The following is an 18186-nucleotide window of genomic DNA, read 5'->3' as shown; positions in this document are numbered from 1 at the left end:
GAAGACAGAAGACAAAATTATACCCTCATATCTATTTTCCATCTTCTCTACATCAGTTATTACTGTGCATCCCATCTTCATGTCTGAATCAGGAGTCCCTTAAGGGTAGAAACTATTATATTATTCTTTCTGGGCACCCAAAGGAATCTCACTAGCTTCTCATTCCCAAGATCTACTAAAGCCAACTGCCAGAGCAAGAGCTCCCCACCCGCACCCATGAGTATGTATATGAGTATGTGAGTGTGTGTGTCTATTGTGTGATAACTTCTACTATCATTCTAATGGGTAGTCTAGGGCTAGCCTCTAGATTATTCTTCCCTACCCTGACTCCTCCTTCCTAATCTTCCCCCAAAAGGTGCAAGCCTCCTCCATCAGCTAATCACCCCCTACAATCTTATCTTTGTCAGTTCAGCTCAGCCCTGCTCTTCTCCTGGTCCTTCCTCCCTTTCCTGATTCCACTTGGAACACTTTCCTCTCTGCCCTCAAGAACCTCAGGCATCTGCCAAAATACAACCCTACATGCCCGGCCTCCTTTTAGAAGGTTCTCATTGAAACCTGGCCTGACCCTCACAATTCTTTCAAATAGAGCATGCTCATTTTCTCCTCCTTTCTCTATCACCTTCCTCCGATTCACCTAAGCTGTAAAAACTCAAAATTAGCTTGACTCCACCTCCCTCTTCCTCCCTGTTGTTTCTCTTCCCCATGTTCCCACTACCCCTTCAACATTCACCACGTGCTTTAGATTTAATCACGGAACTGGCTCTTATCTCCATTCTCACTTTTTCAGTTAAGGCCTCTGTTATCATTCTCCTGGACTATATATTTTCACTAGATTCCTGCCTTTAGGCTCTTCTCCCAAGACGTAAGACTATCCCACAGCTATGTACAAAATGCAAACTGTGCACCTACTGCATTCCAGGCACCCTATGATGTGCTCATACCTCCAAGGACTAGGGAATAATACTGAGGTGTTTTGTTTCATTGCTGTTGTTTAACACTCTACTGATTTTTTTCAAATTTTCTCTCTCTCTCTCTCTCTCTCTCTCTCTCTCTCTCTCTCTCTCTCACAACGTATTTTGGTGTTCTGATCATGTCCACCACAATCTTCCCAGCACACTCAACTTTGTGTCTTTTGCATTTTAAACCAATTAAGACCACTTCGTGTTGCCCAAATGTTCTTGAATCTGTGGTCTTGCACTGCAGCATGGTCAATGTAGTACCAGGAAAACTGTCTCTCTCTGGACCTTCATTTTAATACTATACGAACTACCTGTCCACCAGTCTTCATACTTTACTCCTCACGAGGGTGCTACTTATGTCTGTCCCCATTCCACAGACAAGGTTACCTGCCTTTGTTCACAGTGCAAGTAGCAGCAGAAGTTGGACTTCACACCAGGGCTCACTCCAGGCCCAGGCTCTGCCTCTTCTGTTCCGTAGGAAACTGAACACAAGTCAAACACAATGATCATGGTGTGGAGACTCTTAAAACCAAGTCATGTGTAAAATGAAGGAATGAAACAAAGGCTCTCTGACCTGGTGAAGAATGAAAATTTAAATGGCCTGGTGGTGATCTCCACATGTTTCAAGGGTTGTCAGATGAAAGAGGAAGCAAGCATTCCATGTGGTTCCAGTCAGGAGGGTTTGTTGCAGATCAGCACAGAACTTAGCATAGTAAATTTCAACCCAAGTTTCCCAACAGAGCCTCCTAACCTGAAGAGGGCTTTAAGGAGAATCTAAACGAATCCTTTTTCAGATGTATCTAGGGGATATTTTCGCCTGGAGTATGAGTGGCCCAGATCAGCCTGGGGGTGACTTTAAAGAACATGGATGTGTGGCCCCACCCTTGACTTAGCCAAACAGAATTGTGAAGGGTTGAGATGAGTATTCCAAGAATCCAAAACAAGGAAACAAGTCTGAGTCAAGGATCCCAGTCCTTAAGTTATATGTATGGGCCATCAACAAAGGAAACATTATTCAATTTCAACAATAATCAAAGAAATATGCATTACAACATCGTTGTACTCTTTATAATTTACCAGATTACAAAGATGAAGACTCTTAACCAGTGTCAGGACAGGAGAGGAGAAATGTATGCTCTCGTGCTCTATTGGTGGAGTACATTGGAACAACTTTCTGCAGAACAATTTAACAGAATTGGTTTGGTTTGGTTTGGCTTGGATTTTTAATAGGGAATTGTTTGTGGTGCTGAAGATGGAGCTCAAGGCCTGGCATAATGAGTTACATCTCTACCCCTAAGAGACATTTTCAATCCTAAAAATGCATATGGGCTTTGAACAGGGAATTCCATAGCCAAAAATTTATTCTACGGGCAAACTCTAGCAAATCTGAAAACACCCTCTCAAAGCTGTTTGACTCAGTGTTAACAGAACTGCAATGGTGGAATGGAGTATTTCAGCAGCATCTAATAAGCTAGTCACCAACCACATATGGCTACTAAGAAGCTGAAGTAAGGCAAGGGCAATTTAGGAAGTGATTTTAATTCCTTTAAAGTGTCAGGCACAATAGGAATGCCTGAGATTCCAGGAGGCTGAGGCACAAGGATTACAAATTCAAAGTCAGCTTTGGCTACAGAGAAAGACACTATGTCAATATACAAAATAAAGTGAAAATCTACGTATCCATGACACTACACAACTCCTGTTTACAGCAGCATGAAACTAGAAACTACTGGGCCAGGGAGACAGCTCAGGTAAAAGGGCTAGCAAAGCAAGCCTGATGACCTGAGTTTAGTCCCTGGAACACACATAAAAAGCCAGGTGTAGGGGCCTGTCCTTCAGGTGTAGGGGCCTGTCCTTCCAGGCCCCCTCCCGCTGAGAGATGTGAGGTTGAGACAAGAGAATTGCCTAGGAGCTTCTGGGCCAACTAGCCTGGAGTATACAGCTCACCAAAACCAAGAGAGGCCCCGCCTTAACAAAGCAGCAGAGAAGCAACTCCTGAAAAGTGTCCTCTGACCTCCACATAGGCACTGTGATGAAAATGCCTAGATGCACACATGGGCACGTATACACACAAACAATACATGCATGCACACACACACACACACACACACACACACACACACACACACACACAAAATATATCTAAAAACTATAAAGAATAAACCAATGAAGGATGCTTTATCTATAAAAACTCCTAATAAGATTGTTGACAATTCTATTAAATATGCTTATGCAAGAGTAGGTTGGCTACTATGAGCAAATATAAATGAGATATAGATAAGAGAAAAGTTACTTAAGGGCTGGCTAGAGGTTTTGCATGACCACAATATAAAAACATTTAAATATTTATATATAAAAGTCAAAATACATACATTAGAATATTGAGTTCCTTCTGACATAGTGACACTTTCATTTTTTCTCTTCTAAGATTTCTTTAATGAATAAGTATTTTTAAGTGGCAAAGCAATAAATGTTTAAAGAAAGATCACTGGTAATCAGAATATGGAAAGTCTCAATCTGGAGGATGGCCTTAACATGCTAAACTTAGAAAACAAATTCTAGGACTGGGAAGAAAGAAAAGTGTATAAGAATACTTGCTGTTCCAGTATGAGTATTTAAATTTATGTCCCCAACACCTCGTTTAAAAGCTAGGTGTGGCTGTGGGCATAGTGGAAATGGGTCCAGAGACAAGAAGATAGATCAGTCTAGCCAAAGAATGGCTAGTTCTGGTGACTGAGAGGCCTTGATTCAAGGGAATTAGTTGTCAAGTGACAGAACAGGACACCAGTGTTCTCTGATTTCTGCATGTGTACACACACACACACACACACACACTTGCACCAAAAAGAGAGTATAAAGATTCTATTTGCTGCTTCAGTGAAGGCTCAGTGAAATGGTCTTTGGTTTCCTAAAAAACTGAGTTGGTCCTTTGGACAAACTTTAGAGGAGTGTGTCACCCCAAAGCCTTCTAACAAGAGAAGCTACCAAAAGGAATAATAAGGGATTCTTATGTTCAGGTGCCAAGGCTGTGGCTAACTATCTCACTCTCAGCTCAATAAGAACCCAACTAAATCTTTGAACTGGAAAGGCATGCTCAAGAAGCCAAAATTGAAGCCAGGTATGGAGGTACATACCTGTAAGCCCCTAGCATTCAGGAGGCTGAGTTAGGAACATTATGAGTCAAGTAAGTAAACAAGCACAGCCAAGTTGCTAAGAGTGTGGCTAAGTAGTAGATTAACATCTAGCACACTTCAGAGCCATGAGTTCTGTCCCCAACATCAGAGAGGGGAAAGTCCAAGTTGAATCTCACTTTATTCCACAGTGGAAATGTCACGTCCTTCCAAATGAAGCTGTAGATTTTGTCCTACATTAAGTACTTTCCACAACCCCCCTGGGAAGAAGGAACAGAAGCTAGCTGCTGAGTTTTCCAGCTCTCGCCTAAAGGCAAGCAAGACAGCCACTCTGCTCAAAGGAGTTGTGAATGGCGGATGGAGGAAGTGAACAGCTGCTGACCCTTGTCAGCCTTTCTCAATTCTAGAGAGCTAGCTACTCTAATTTGAAATCCCTTGACACCAGCCAAAGGACGTATCCAAATTACCTTGCCTCAAGTAATAATATCTAACAACTTTTTGGTGATCATACGTAGCAAGCACTACTTAAACCCCTACTAGGAGATACAGCAGGTTTCTCACATGTTTTTGATCCGCACCAGGCACCAAGAACTATAACCTGAAGTATAACAAAAACCACATAACTCTGCACTTTAAAAATGCATGTATGTGAACATTTTCCATTAGCCTCTGTGCTCACTGGTGGCTTATCTTGCCACTTCCCAAGGCTCTCTTAAGGTATCCTAGTCAATGGCGATTTGATAATTATTCCTTTCCCTGGTTTAAAACTGATCTTCATAAAAATGCTGAACTCACTAGAACATGCAGCCGTGAAGCAGCCTCTCTTTCTCTGCTCGTTTCATTACATAGTTAATAGATTCATGGAAATACTAATAATGACATGCTATATATAGCCAGGGCCCAAGCCTTGTGCATTTTTTTGAACAGTGAGCAAAACTGAATGACGTTATGGGCATGCCAATAAGGGTGTAACTGTAAAAAAGAAAAAAAAAACTAAACCGGAAATAGTGTATATTTGTTCAGCTTGGTAGGGTTTCCAAGTTCTGTCAAGAATTACATGGGAAGAAAAGTGTGCCCTGCTGTGCTAATGACTCCAACTTATGCTGAAACTCTAATACTATCTTGGGTTTATGGCAGCAAGTGTAAATCCCACCTCAGCTGTCCCTCAATAAACACTTGGGGCTTACATCAGAACTGAACCAGAAGCTGACAGCAGCTGCAGCGTGGTTGTTTTGCTCTCCAGTCACCCCCTGCTTTCCTACCTCTGGTTAACAGGCCTATGAAGTAAACAACAACAACCAACCAACCAAACAACAACAACAACAAACAGGAGGGAAAGTAATATATGAGAGTGAATATACTGTTTAGAGTTATTTATCTCTTAATTGACAAATAGCATTATTGAAGACCCTGATATCGATTAGTTTCTCTCTCTCTCTCTCTCTCTCTCTCTCACACACACACACACACACACACACACACCCCTTAGATTGGAACTAAATAAATGAATAAAAGGTCCTAAAGCACCTAACATCATGTCTTACACAGTGTAAGGGCTCAATGGATTGATTTAGAGCACAAGAAACTTCTCATTCAACTCGCCCTCCCCTCAAGTCTTAATACACATCACATACCACAGAAATGAGTAGATTTCACTCCTCTACATTCCCTTGCATAAAAGCTAAAAAAAAAAAAAAAAAAAAAAAAAAAAAAAGAACCTAAGTAAGGTCAGCTAACCAGGAAACCCCGGCCACGGGCTGTAGCTCCAAGAGTCTTTCTCTATTAATAGATTTTTTTTTTCCAGCACTGCCAAGAATGAAGAGGTAGAAAGAAGCCACTGCACCTGTGCTGCACAAAAATTATAGGTGGCACATGTCTGTAGTCCTAGCATCCAGTAAGCTGAAGCAGGAGGACTAACACCAAGTACAAAACCAAAGTTCTAGCCTGGGCTACAGAGTGAGACCATGTCTCAAAACTGATCTTTTCAAAGCCTAAAACTTCAGAAAGAATAATAACTTTTTACTGTTGAGGGAGGCAGGTCAAATGCTGGTCAAATCCCAGCAGAGGTTGTCTGTGCCTCATATATTTTCTTGATACCATCTGTCCATCTTCCCTCTCTCTTCACATGCTATGGTAGGTGGCCAGCCACTCCTCAGAGAAGGTTTGCTTTATGATTTTAGAAAAGCCATCCTTGTGCTAGGCTGTCTGGATCACTTGCTAATAACCACTGAAGATGACAACCTGGTATAAAATGCCTTGCACACAGCTTGTGGTCCTCTCTCAAATGGCCCTGATGACAAGTGAGGTTCTGATCTGACCTCAACAGGTTCTGGCTCCAAATCTGGGTGAAATATACAATAAGCCAAATCCATTAAGACAACATTAAAGGTCTGGGTTTAGCCTCACCAAGCAGCAGGATTAAACTTCAAGGGTCCAGCCATGATAAAGACATTTCTTTAAAGTCCCTTGGCTCTGCACAGTTGCAGCTATTAGAAATCCGATTTTTATCTCAAAGGTACATATTTTACCTTTGATCCTCTTCCAGAATTCCCACTAATGTCAACTTTCCCCACTGTTAGGATCAGGCCCCTTGCCTTGCTTTAATGTTGGTTTTATTGCCGATTCTACAAGATCAACATAAAAATTACAGGGAAAAGCTGCGAGGTTCCCTTCCCAGGATAAGTTGTGCTAACAAAAAGCTCTCTCTTAAGTGCGGAGATTTAAACACAGCGAATGACATGAAATAATATAGGAGTGGAAAGAGACAAAAGCCAGCAAATCTCCTGCAAAACAAAGTAACAAAAAAGCACGCTAATGATTTAGTCCCACTGCTTATTTAAGGTTTGGTCCCTAGTCCAAAAAATTGGCAATGGGAGCCTTTAAAAGCAAAGGAGCAAGTGCCCCTTACCATCCAAGGCTTCCCTCCAGATTTAGACCATCTGAACAGGACTGATGAGGGTGCGCTGGCGTGCGGGGGAGGGGTGGTTCCCCGAGGGGGGTGTCAGAACACTCTCCAATCCCCATCCCCCAGCTCTACCCGCCGCCAAGACATCCCCAATAGTCTACGTAGGCGTCTGGTTCTAGGGTCTTCATCCTTACACAGCAACATCCAGTCCTTCCCACATCCTCTTGCCTCCAATCGCTCACAAGTCTTAAGAACCATCCTCTCCCAGAGGATACAGACTCAAAACCCACTCAGGCGCAGACCCACCCCCGTTGTTTCCAATCCTCTCCCTCTGTCTTAGTTGGCAGTACCCCTCAACACCCATCACCACCCTCCCTCTCCCCAGTAGCAGGAGGAAGTCGCTATGCTTCCTCTGTCCACATCGCCCGCCAGAGCTTGGGCGCCCTGGGCTTTTGGGTGGGGTTTTTTGTGTGTGTAAGTGAGTGTGTGTGTGTGCGCGCGTGTACCCGATGTGTATCCGCACTCAAGTATATCTGTGCTCATCGCATCCTTCCGCCTAGGCTGCCCCAGGTGCCCTCTTAAAGGGATCCGGATCTCCTCGTGCCCTAATCTCCAGCTCTTTGTGCGGGGGTCCGGGGGAGCGGGAGGTGCGATCTGAAGCTTTCAGCCGCCCCCGCTGGGGTGGAGACCCACTCTCCGGCCGCAGCTCTGTGAAACCCGCTGTGCCATTCAGCTTCCAGCCCAGCGCAAGCTGGTGGGGTAGCCAGAGCGCTGTCCCGTGGCGCCTGAGACTCCCACCCCCAGGCAGCCGGTTGCCAGAGCGAAAACTTAAGTAGAACAGAGGAAAAAGAGAGCTCCTAGCGCTCGACCGCAGCTGCGCCCATCCTGCCCGTGGTCTCCAGCGCGCGCGCGGGAAGCCACCGCGCTGCTCCCGGTGTGAGCGAACCCCCCCCCCCCCGGGACTCCCCGTCGCTCGACCACTCACCAGCACCACGGAGCCCCGCACGGCCTCCGACACGCTCTGGCGGAGCTCGGCTGCCGTGCCTGGCTTGCTCAGCCGCTTGGTGAATTTGCGCACTTCGGCCATGGCAGAGGTGGCGGGCAGGTCTCGGCGGGAGCGCTCAGTGCCCCGGGCCCGGGCGGCCGCTGCTGCTGCTGCTGCCTGTGTTTACACGCCGACGGGCCGGCCACATCTCAGCTCGCCGCCCCGCGCCCAGCTCCCGCGGCTCCTCCTCCCGCGCGCCGCTCCTCCCTCTTTCCCTCCTTTTTGCTCTAGCTTTTGCAGGCTCTGGGTCCTGCCGGGCGGCGGCGGCTGCTCCCTCTCACCAAGGGCCCCGACCTGAGTGGCCTAAGAAGGAGGGTGTGTCTCCTGGAGGGGGAGGGAGTGCTGGAGGTGGGGGCGAGGGTCACGCGGGAAGAGGGGGAAGTGGCAAGCACCCGGGCTCCGCCCGCAGCTGATGTTGCTGGTGCAGCCGCATCCGGGAGGCGAGATGAGGCTGCTTCTTTTTCCGAGTGTATGGCGCGGGAGGGGGTCAGAGGTGGGTGATGAAATGTCTCCAAGACTAGGGTGTGCTGGGGCCTCCAGAGACCTCTGCCTCCCTTAAGACTTCAGGAGCAGTGAGGCGGTGGGAAAAATCTCACTTGCCCCCAACCTGCAAGCCCCTGGGTCCCAGGCGGCTAGAGGCTGGGAAACAACATGGAAGCAGCATGCTCCTATTGTGTACTCAGCCTGGTTGGGTCTGCCCTATGTCAAAGGAAGGAAGAGCGGGTTTGCTGCAGGAAAGACTTGTCTGGGTCTGTACCCAACCCCCTTCATTTCCCCACCCAGGCATCCACTTCATAGGGCAACCAGGGGACAGGCTTCTAGAAGTGAGTCTTACCCAGGCAGGGATAGCTGGGTGGTGAGAGACCCCAGAGCCTTTGATGAATTGTGTGGTTCTGCAGTGATTCCAGAAGGAGTGGCCCTAGTGCTCACTGGGAAGGCTTTTGGAGGACCTATCAATCCTCTAGCTTTTACCTGTGCTCTGCAACCATCTCACCCTTTCCTTAATTTCCCCAGAACATCTGACTAGGTGTAAAGCATGCATGCTTAGACACAAACAAGGCCTTAATTCTGAAATGAAAGGCCCCACTTCATTTTTTTTTGTTTTGTTTTAAGTTTGAAATGGCCCATCACCAGGGGTCTAATCCTTTTTGAGGATTTCTACCGGTGCCCAAATGGCACTTTCCACACTTCTCAGGCCTTCAAAGAGCACACAGTCACACACCTACACAAGGACTTTGTTATGGAAACAAGAGCATGGGAATGGACTCCAGGAACCCAGAAAAGACCAAGTCTCCTAGCAGCAAGCCCATTTGGCCACCTTCTCATTGATCCTGATAAGGCACAGATGGAGGGTTCCTCCAGGACCTGGGACATGGAAGGGCTCTAAGGGACAGGCATTATCCTGCATGTTGACCTCACTCTGTGTGTGTGTGTGTGTGTGTGTGTGTGTGTGTGTGTGTGTGTTGGGGGTCGGGGTGGAAACTGTTACCTGCAGGTGGATCAGCACAAATTCATGCTATGTGTTCAATGAATGGTGAATATTTGTGTGTCTGGCTCCTAGTTGTTGACCTCCAGAATACTCTAGCATGTTTTCCCTTGCTAACTCCAGATTCACTGCTTCAGGTACAAGGCAGAGGCACAGGGCTTAGGAAAGAAAGGTAGTGCTCTAGGTACTGATGAATCATAATTGGTGAATATTAACCCATGTTCAACTCTCTACTGTACGATGGCATAGAATCCTACTCAGTTTGGGGCAATAGGTGTAAGACAGCAGACCAAGAGGACTCCTGGGTAAGTTCTCCACCTTGACAGAAAGAGAAGGTGTTTATTTCCCAGTCTATAGGTTCAATGTTCAGATCATGGAGCAGAGTCCAGTCCCCTCTGAGAATAAAGAGATGGCTTAGAGGTCAAGAGCACTCATTGCTCTTGCAGAAGCCATGGGTTCAGTTCCCAGCACCTGTATTGTGGCTCACAACGACCCCAAAGTACAGTTACAGGGAGATCACTCCAGTGTTTCTAACCTCTTCAGGCGCAAGGCACACATGTGGTACACATACACACATTCAGGCAAAACATTTACACACTATTGCTAAAATTCCTTCCTTGGGCAAGATGTAAACAACATCTATCCCTCCTGCTAAAGTCCCAATGACCCTCAAAGGTACAGTTCCTCCAAAATTCACCTGGGGGAACAAGGACCTTATTAGACTTACTTACAAAGCAATACATGAGATGTTAATGGCTGACATGAAAGCAGTAACATTGAAAGGTCTGCACCCTTCAGGGATGATAGCTTAACACAAGGCAGCAAAGTAGATGAATCCCCTTCCTTACTTATATCCTATACCTCTTCTGAGAGCTCCCAAGGCCATGTAAAATTAGGATACAGTTGTCCTTATATGTGAATTAAGGGGGTGGGGAGGTGTCTCATGAGTGGAAAGTAGAAGCAAGAAGCAAGGGCAGTGGTGGTGCAAGCCTTTAATCCCAGCACTTGGGAGGCAGAGGCAGGTGGATTTCTGAGTTCGAGGCCAGCCTGGTCTACAAAGTGAGTTCCAGGACAGCCAGGGCTACACAGAGAAACCCTGTCTCAAAAAACAAGCAAACAAACAAACAAAACAGAATGAACAAACAAACAAACAAGCAAGGGGCCTTTACATCTTACAGTTTGGCTTGAAGGGTAGTCCTATACAACACACATGAAATACATAATATGTAAATACAGAGAGGGGGGAGAGGAGAGAGAGAGGAGAGGAGAGGAGAGGAGAGGAGAGGAGAGGAGAGGAGAGGAGAGGAGAGGAGAGGAGAGGAGAGGAGAGGAGAGGAGAGGAGAGGAGAGAGAGAGAGAGACCTGTGTTCTTCGTTCTTCTCTAGAGTGATGTATTTTTGTATGTGAAGAATCAACCCTGGGTAGCTGTATTGTAAACAACTTCAAAGAAGCCAAACCAGAATTCAGCAGTGTTGATCCATCAAATCTACTTTTATACTACTTAGCTCTGGATTTCTTTCATGGACAGAAACTTAATACTTGAGTCAATCAGTCTCACTCTGCCAGGCTGCTTTGACACTCTCCATTGTAACTAAAGCTTGACTTGAACTCACATCTGGTAGCTGCAGTGCTGGGAATCACACCAAGGACTTTGTGCATGCCAGACAAGTACTCTACTAACTGAATTATATCTCTAACCCTTTATGTCACTTTTAGGTAGTCAAGTGTTGTGTTTCCTTTAGTCAAAAGCATCCTTAGAAGGTTCTTCTGAGCCACAGAAGGTACTCAGCTTTGAACATGACAGAAGTCCCTCTTCCCATGGAGCTGGGATTCCATGGTAAACAAATGAGCATGTTTATTTCAGCAAAATAAATTCCATACAGAGAGTTAAAGTAATGCGATAGAGTCAATGGACCTGGGGTCCTAATGTGGACAGTGTGGTCAAGAAAAGCCTCTTTGGGGCTGACGAGATGGCTCAGCGGTAAGAGCATTGACTGCTCTTCCAGAGGTCCTGAGTTCAATTCCCAGCAACCACATGGTGGCTCACAACCATCTGTAATGGGATCTGATGCCGTCTTCTGGTGTCTCTGAAGACAGCTACAGTGTACTCGTCATATATATATAAAATAAATAAATAAAATCTTTTAAAAAAAAAGAAAAAAGAAAAGCCTCTTGGGGGGGGCGCTGCAGGTAGAGCAAGAATGCAAGGAATATTCTGAAGATGGAGGCAGAGGTAATGTATTCAAAGATCAGAATTTTTAACGACCCCCCAGAGGTTAAAGGATTGAAGTGAAAGGTAAGAGATGGAGCCAGGAAAGTAGCAGTTTCTTCAGGCTTGTGAGCCATGGGAAGTGTATGTCATGTTGATGGTGTGCAAACACCATCCAGCCATTGGCCATTGTGTGGACTCCATGCCCATTCATGAGAGCATAGGTTTTACATTTTCTGCTTTAGCACTTCTCTTTAATTACTTACACATCAAAAGTGGTCCTCTCTACTGGGCAGGTGATAAATTAATGGCATTGTCTGTTTCCTTAATGAAAAAAAGTGGAAGTTTAATGAGAATGTGTTTGTGGTTCAGGGTAGTCTGGGATAGGAGCTTATTCCAAGTTTTAAAAAAGCGATAGAGAGCACATCTATGGAGCACTTCTGAAGGAGAGGCTATTAGAGCTGGATATTGAAGAATGAGTGGGATGCAGATACTGTGCTCCCATGGTAAAGAGAAATTGTAGTGGCAGCCTCTTCAGCCTCCAAAAGGACATTTCATTAGGTCATTTCTTATCTACATTTGTTAAAATAGCTTGGATGTTTCTCATAAATTCACCTGTCACATTAACATCATCTTAGCCAGGCATGGTGGTGCAGGCCTGCAATCCCAAAAGTCAGAAGAATGAGGCAGGAGGATTGTGACTTCAAAGATTGAAGCTACCCTGAAGAATGTAGAGTTTGAGACCAGCTCAGACTGTCAAAAAGAACTAGTCTCAAAGAAACGAGAGGAGGAGATGGAGGTGGTGTTGTAGAAGGAGAAGAAGCTGTAAAATTATATTACTTAAGAAAAACAATGCCTATAATTATATCCTTATTGTAAATTAAGAGGGTGTGGAAGTGTCTCATGAGTGGAAAATAGAAACAGGGGGTCTTTACATTTTATTATCTAACTGGAACTGCAACTGCGTGCACTTAAACCCTGCTTGTTTGTATGTTTAAAAATATGTTAATTAAGAAACATAAATGCCATTCCTCCATCATGTGAGCCACATTTCACATGCACAACAGTCAAATGCAGGGTAGGCTTAGGAGAAGGTTCAGCACTTAAAAGCTATTTGGGACAAATTATGTGAGCCTTTTCCAATGAGAATTGATAAAAATAAAACAGCATAAACAATTGTAATACTGTGCCCACCTTTTGAGCATTGTTGACATCTTTATAACGCTTGAATGGTCATTGCAGGGAGCTGAATAGTGTCTACACACTCATATCCATATCTCTTTCTTTTTCATCGCTTTAGATTTATGTATTTGTTTATTTAATGAATATGTGCACTCTGTTCACATGTATGTGTGTGTACTATATGCATGGCTGATGCCTACACAGGTCAGAGGAGGGCATTGGATCCCATGGAAGTTGAATGATGAATGATTTTGAGCCACCATATGAATTCTGGGAATCGAACCTCACTCCTCTTTCAAGAGCAACAAATCCCCTTAACCACTAAGCAATCTCCCTGCTCCATGTCCATATCTCTTTCAGTCCTTGGAACAAGTTTGAGAGATAGACAGATTTAAGGTCATTTTTCCCATTTTATATTATATATTATATTATATGCCATATAATGTCCAGAAACCCAATTGTTCTGGAGAAAAATTCCATCATACGTTATACATTGTGAACACATTACCACTAATTTATACTGACAGTGTCAGATTGGATGTAATAGTAGGTACAGTATAGGAAGGCATATATGGAAAGGCTTGTTGCAATTGTAAGACATTTTAAATAATAGAAACATTTTTGAGAGAATTTATTATTGGAATGTTTGCACCATTTGGTATAATGGGAGATTTCTTGTTTTCCTAGACAAAGCCACAAATATTTCGATATTTTCTAAAGTCACTTTCTTCAAAGAGTACTATAAGGATACACTTCAGTGGACCATGGTGATGCACACTTATCTCACCACTCAGAGGCTGAGGCTGGTGAACTGCCCTCAGCTTCAAAGCAAAATCCCATCTTAAAAGAATAATGGCTAATACTCTTTATGAGAAAAATGCTTCATGCACACTGACATGTATGCATGTATGCATTCTCATGCTCCTACACACACACACACACACACACACACACACACACAAAATATTAAAAAAAAAAGGAAAATGTTCTCTACACATAGCACTTTGGGGATTTGAAGATGACCGCTAATGTTTTAATTTCCAAAGACCTATTTTTAATGATGGTTTTTAAAATGTTTTAGCTTGGCTTCTAGCCTACCACTCACCAGAGGTAGTAGAAAAGAAGTTATTATGATGTGGGGGAAGTAGACCTGTTTAGAAATGGTTCTTTGGAGCAAATCTTATTTGTGTTGTCAGGAAATCAGTAGTTCAGTTTATAGGTCAGTAGCGGCAGCTTGATCCACTCGTAAACAATTTACAGTTTAAAGATATATTAGCAGTCCAGTTCAGTAATGTCCGGGTTAGCAGTAGCAGTGGCAAGAACTAGCAAGAACAGCCTCAGTTGAATTGGCACGAGTCAGCAGGAAGGTTTAAGACCAGCAGGGATGTCTGGAAAAATACTCTCTATACACAGCACTTTCTGGATTTAAAGATGACTTCTTATCTTCTAGGAATGCACTAGTAGGTCTATGAAAATGCCAATGTGTGCTTATTAAATATTTCAAATGTTACAGAAAGCATCAGAGATTGCTTTTTCCAGTGTAAATGCAAACTCCTGAATGACTGTCCAAGCCATGGAGGGCAAACCAGTAAGCAGCACTCCTCCATGTCCTCTGCTCCAGTTCCTCCCTCCAGCTTCCTGCCCTACTTGAGTTTCTGCCCTGGCTTCCCTCAAGGATGGACTATGGCATGGAACTCTAAGGAAAATGAACCCTCTCCTTCCAAAATTGCTTTTAGTCATGATGGTTATCACAGCAACAGAAAACAAACCGAGACACTAATCCTGGGGCAGAGTTGAAAAGAGCAAAGGACTTTCAGGAGCCTGTGTGGAAGAGGCACATTGTTCTAGGATGATAACAAGAAGAGGACAAGAAAGGTAAATATGTAAAACGTGGAACAGTCCCTAGACATTCTATTGTGACTAGTTGGGAGGGCAAAGTGAGTGTTTTTGTACAGAAGCCAAGGCTGAGTTTCTTCTAGATAAGGGAACACAAACTACTTAGCAAGTGGGGCCATCTTACAAACCAAGAGACAAGGATGGAAACCTGCTTAGTAGTTATATAGCCTTCATTAGTGAAGACAAAAACCCTTTACTCATACCCCTGAAGTGGAAGGTTATAGCAAGGGAAAGGGAGGAGGTGAAAGCTTACTGAACCTCTATTATGAAACACACAGTACAATAAGTTATGTTGTCTAGCCACTCTAGAGACCAAAAATGGACAAGATCCAATGTCTAGGACCAACTGAGGTGGCTAGCCAACATGAATAGGTAGTTGATAATGTCGTAAGTGCTGGAGTAAGGAGTAGGTGCCAGAGTGACAATGTACTTACTGGGTAAGTACTTGGTTTACAGATTAGGGAAACCTAATGAGATAAAATGCCCTAGTCCACACTACATAGTTAAGGATTAATTGTGGTAGGTTGTGTTCCCCAAAGGCACCTGGAACAATACCTCCCATCTCATGGGCCCTTCTCACAGTGTGGCTCTGGCATTTCTCCTTTCAAGGCAAAACTGGCTATAAAATCAGGATCAGGGAAAGTGAAAACGCAGGAGCTCATGTTCACAATTTATTACAAATTTCAAGAGCATTAAAGCCAAGTGCAGAGACCTTATGAGTAAGAAGCCCCATGGGACTACACATGTGGCATACCCATAACAGTCCTGCTTCCAGATGGAAGAGTCTTCCTGTCCCTGTTTGAGTCTGGATGGACTTGTAACTAAGTTGGACTTGACACGGCATAACTTCTGATACAGACAGAAAGAGTGATGTGCTCTTTATTGGAGCTGTCAGTCTGCCATATAAGCAGCCTAGCTAGCCACCCTGAGTCTACCATGCAGAAGTATAAACTACCTTTGTGGTAATCCCTGGTGAAGTGAGGTGAAGACAATGCAAACTCAGCAGCGTCAGCAACTGTTCAATTCCAGTTCCAATCACCATCTTGCCAGTGGGATCTGTGATGCTACAGTAACCAGCCCCCCTCTCCTGGACACAGCAACCTACCACGGCCTGCTAGAGCCAGAGGGAGTTGAAAAATTCATTTTTCAATCAGCATGGCTGGGCCATCAATTCATTAAGTGTTTTTGTTTACTGCTTATTTTATATTATTTCATTTCTTTTATTTGTATATGTTTTGTGGAGTTTTGTTTTGCATATTACTTTATTAGGCTTAAGGATTGTTTGGTCACTGTAAGCAGATGGTAAGGCAACACACACTTGGGCTGCAAGGAAGAGAAAAATTAATTGGGAACTGATTGGGAACCCATCTCTGCTGGCTAGCTTCCATAGTGCTGAAAGGTGCTATGTGGAATGCAGGTCTGGGGAGAGACAGCAAAGGCCTTACACAGAGCTAGAAGCTGCAGCTGCATGCTACAATATCAAATAGTGCTAAGCCTGTTTGTGGAGGCAACCAGTTGATCTCTTGATTATATGTGAGGCCCACTCAACAGGAGGAATTTCATGTCTGGCATTGCAAACTCAGTCAAAGCCCATTACAAGGGACATCATAGGCTCTAGAGGAACCAGCCATTGTCATTTTGCTAAGTGGTCATGTTGCCAATCCTCCTTCTAAACATTGATGTTTATACCTATAGTTAAGTGCTGCGCTCAACCTTGCTCAGGAAGGTTCTTTTTGCAGTGGGCAGCAGTTAATACAGAGGCTCATAAGTGGTCAAAGTACCTGCCCAAGATCAAGGCAGTCAAAATTCCAGCATGGGTGGGGGAGGGGCTCCCAAGGCCTTACCCCTACTTGAGGAGATACTGGCAGTTGATGGCTGCTGTGAGGGTTTCACTTACCTTTGTGATTGTGGTCACTGGTAGGTTGTCCATGTGGCAGCGGAAGGACTCACATCCATGAATGTGAAGGCAGCACTAATTTGACTCAGCAGTTTATCTTTTCTTTTCTTCCTTCCTTCCTTCCTTCCTTCCTTCCTTCCTTCCTTCCTTCCTTTCTTTCTTTCTTTCTTTCTTTCTTTCTTCCTTCCTTCCTTCCTTCCTTCCTTCCTCTCTCTCTCTCTCTCTCTCTCTCTCTCTCTCTCTCTCTCTTTCTTTCTTTCTTTCTTTCTTTCTTTCTTAAAGTACTGCCTGGAGAGATGGATTAGTGTCTAAGAGATTTGGGCGCTCTTCTAGAGAGCCTGGAATCAATGTGTTTTCAGTGTAACAGCAGCCACTTAGTGGTCCACAATTGAGGATCTGGCACCCTCTTCTGGCCTCCACAGAAACCAGGCACACACATGGTACACAGACATTCAGACAAATCACTTGTGTAAATAATATTTTTAAAAATTAAGGGAGACCACTAGATGTTGGGAAGGGGACATGTTGGGAGGTGGGTCTGAAAGAAGTTAGAGTAGGGTGTGTATATGATCAAACTATATTCTGAACTTGTGTGCAATTCTCAAAGTACTATATTTAAAAAGCCAAAAGGAGGTAGCTAGAGATTTGCCTCAGCAGCTAAAAGCATGTATTGCTCTTGCAGAGGACCCAAGTTTCATTCCTAGTAGCCACGTGGTAGCTCAAAACCACCTATCAGTTCATCTCCAGGGGTTCTGAGTCCTCTACTGAACTCAGTGTGCACCAGACACAGGTCCATGCATGCAGACAAAACATTTAAACACACATAATAAAATTTTTAGAAGCCACATGCTGTTGAAGCTGGGTGCATGAGAAGTAACACAACTACCTTTCCTCTTTTTAGATTGTATAAAAATTTCCATGGTAGAAAGACAAAAATTGCTTGTAAAACTGTAGCCATATGACAGCTCTTGTCTGTTTTTACAAATTCCTTTTCAGTGTGTCCTGACAAACTTTTTGGGGGCTGGAGGATGAAGACACGACACTGCCAAGGAATCCAGAGTGTTTGAAGCAACATGGTAGAAGGGACCACATTTGTATAGTTCTTATTATGTAGTCACCTGGCTCACAAGATGCTGTGTTGCTCCCTAGAGCTCTTGGAAGTCCATGAGAGATCAGCAGGGGCATGGATGGATACCTGCTCACCAGGAACCCCTTCCCAGCTCAGCTTTGTACTGAAACGGATTGCCCTCCCCAACAACTGCGGTTTCGGAGGTACATTTTTCAGAATGCTGGACTATATTGTATGCTTCTAGAGTTGTCACAGGGGACAAGAGAAGGACAGTCACACTACAGCCATGTAAATGGAACCTCATGGATATTCATAGTCTGTCAATCCATATGCAAATGGTCCTGTGTTTTCTAAATGGCTTGCCTTATTCTCATTCTCCAGGATAGTTGACTGCAAAAAAATTATAT

At 44.3% G+C, this 18186-nt stretch overlaps 1 protein-coding gene across 4 annotated transcripts in view; it reads right to left on the bottom strand.

Annotated features, from left to right (window-relative positions):
* Dock11 (dedicator of cytokinesis 11) overlaps window positions 1–9742 on the bottom strand; it is a 189300-nt gene extending 179558 nt beyond the window's left edge. For 3 of the 4 annotated variants that reach the window (XM_006541408.4, XM_006541406.4, XM_006541407.4), the window contains exon 1: window positions 7981–9742. In XM_006541408.4, coding sequence (XP_006541471.1) covers window positions 7981–8082 — 102 coding nt within the window. In that variant the 5' untranslated portion in view covers window positions 8083–9742. The remainder of the gene's footprint in view (window positions 1–7980) is intronic. The other variant, NM_001009947.3, reaches the window with a different exon arrangement.
* Between the last annotated feature and the right edge of the window lie 8444 nt (window positions 9743–18186).

The sequence above is a fragment of the Mus musculus genome, chromosome X (assembly GCF_000001635.26).
Source record: "Mus musculus strain C57BL/6J chromosome X, GRCm38.p6 C57BL/6J".
Classification (NCBI taxonomy): Eukaryota; Metazoa; Chordata; class Mammalia; order Rodentia; family Muridae; genus Mus; species Mus musculus.
The sequence above is the reverse complement of the archived record's forward strand: the minus strand, read 5'-3'. Positions and strand labels throughout refer to the sequence as shown.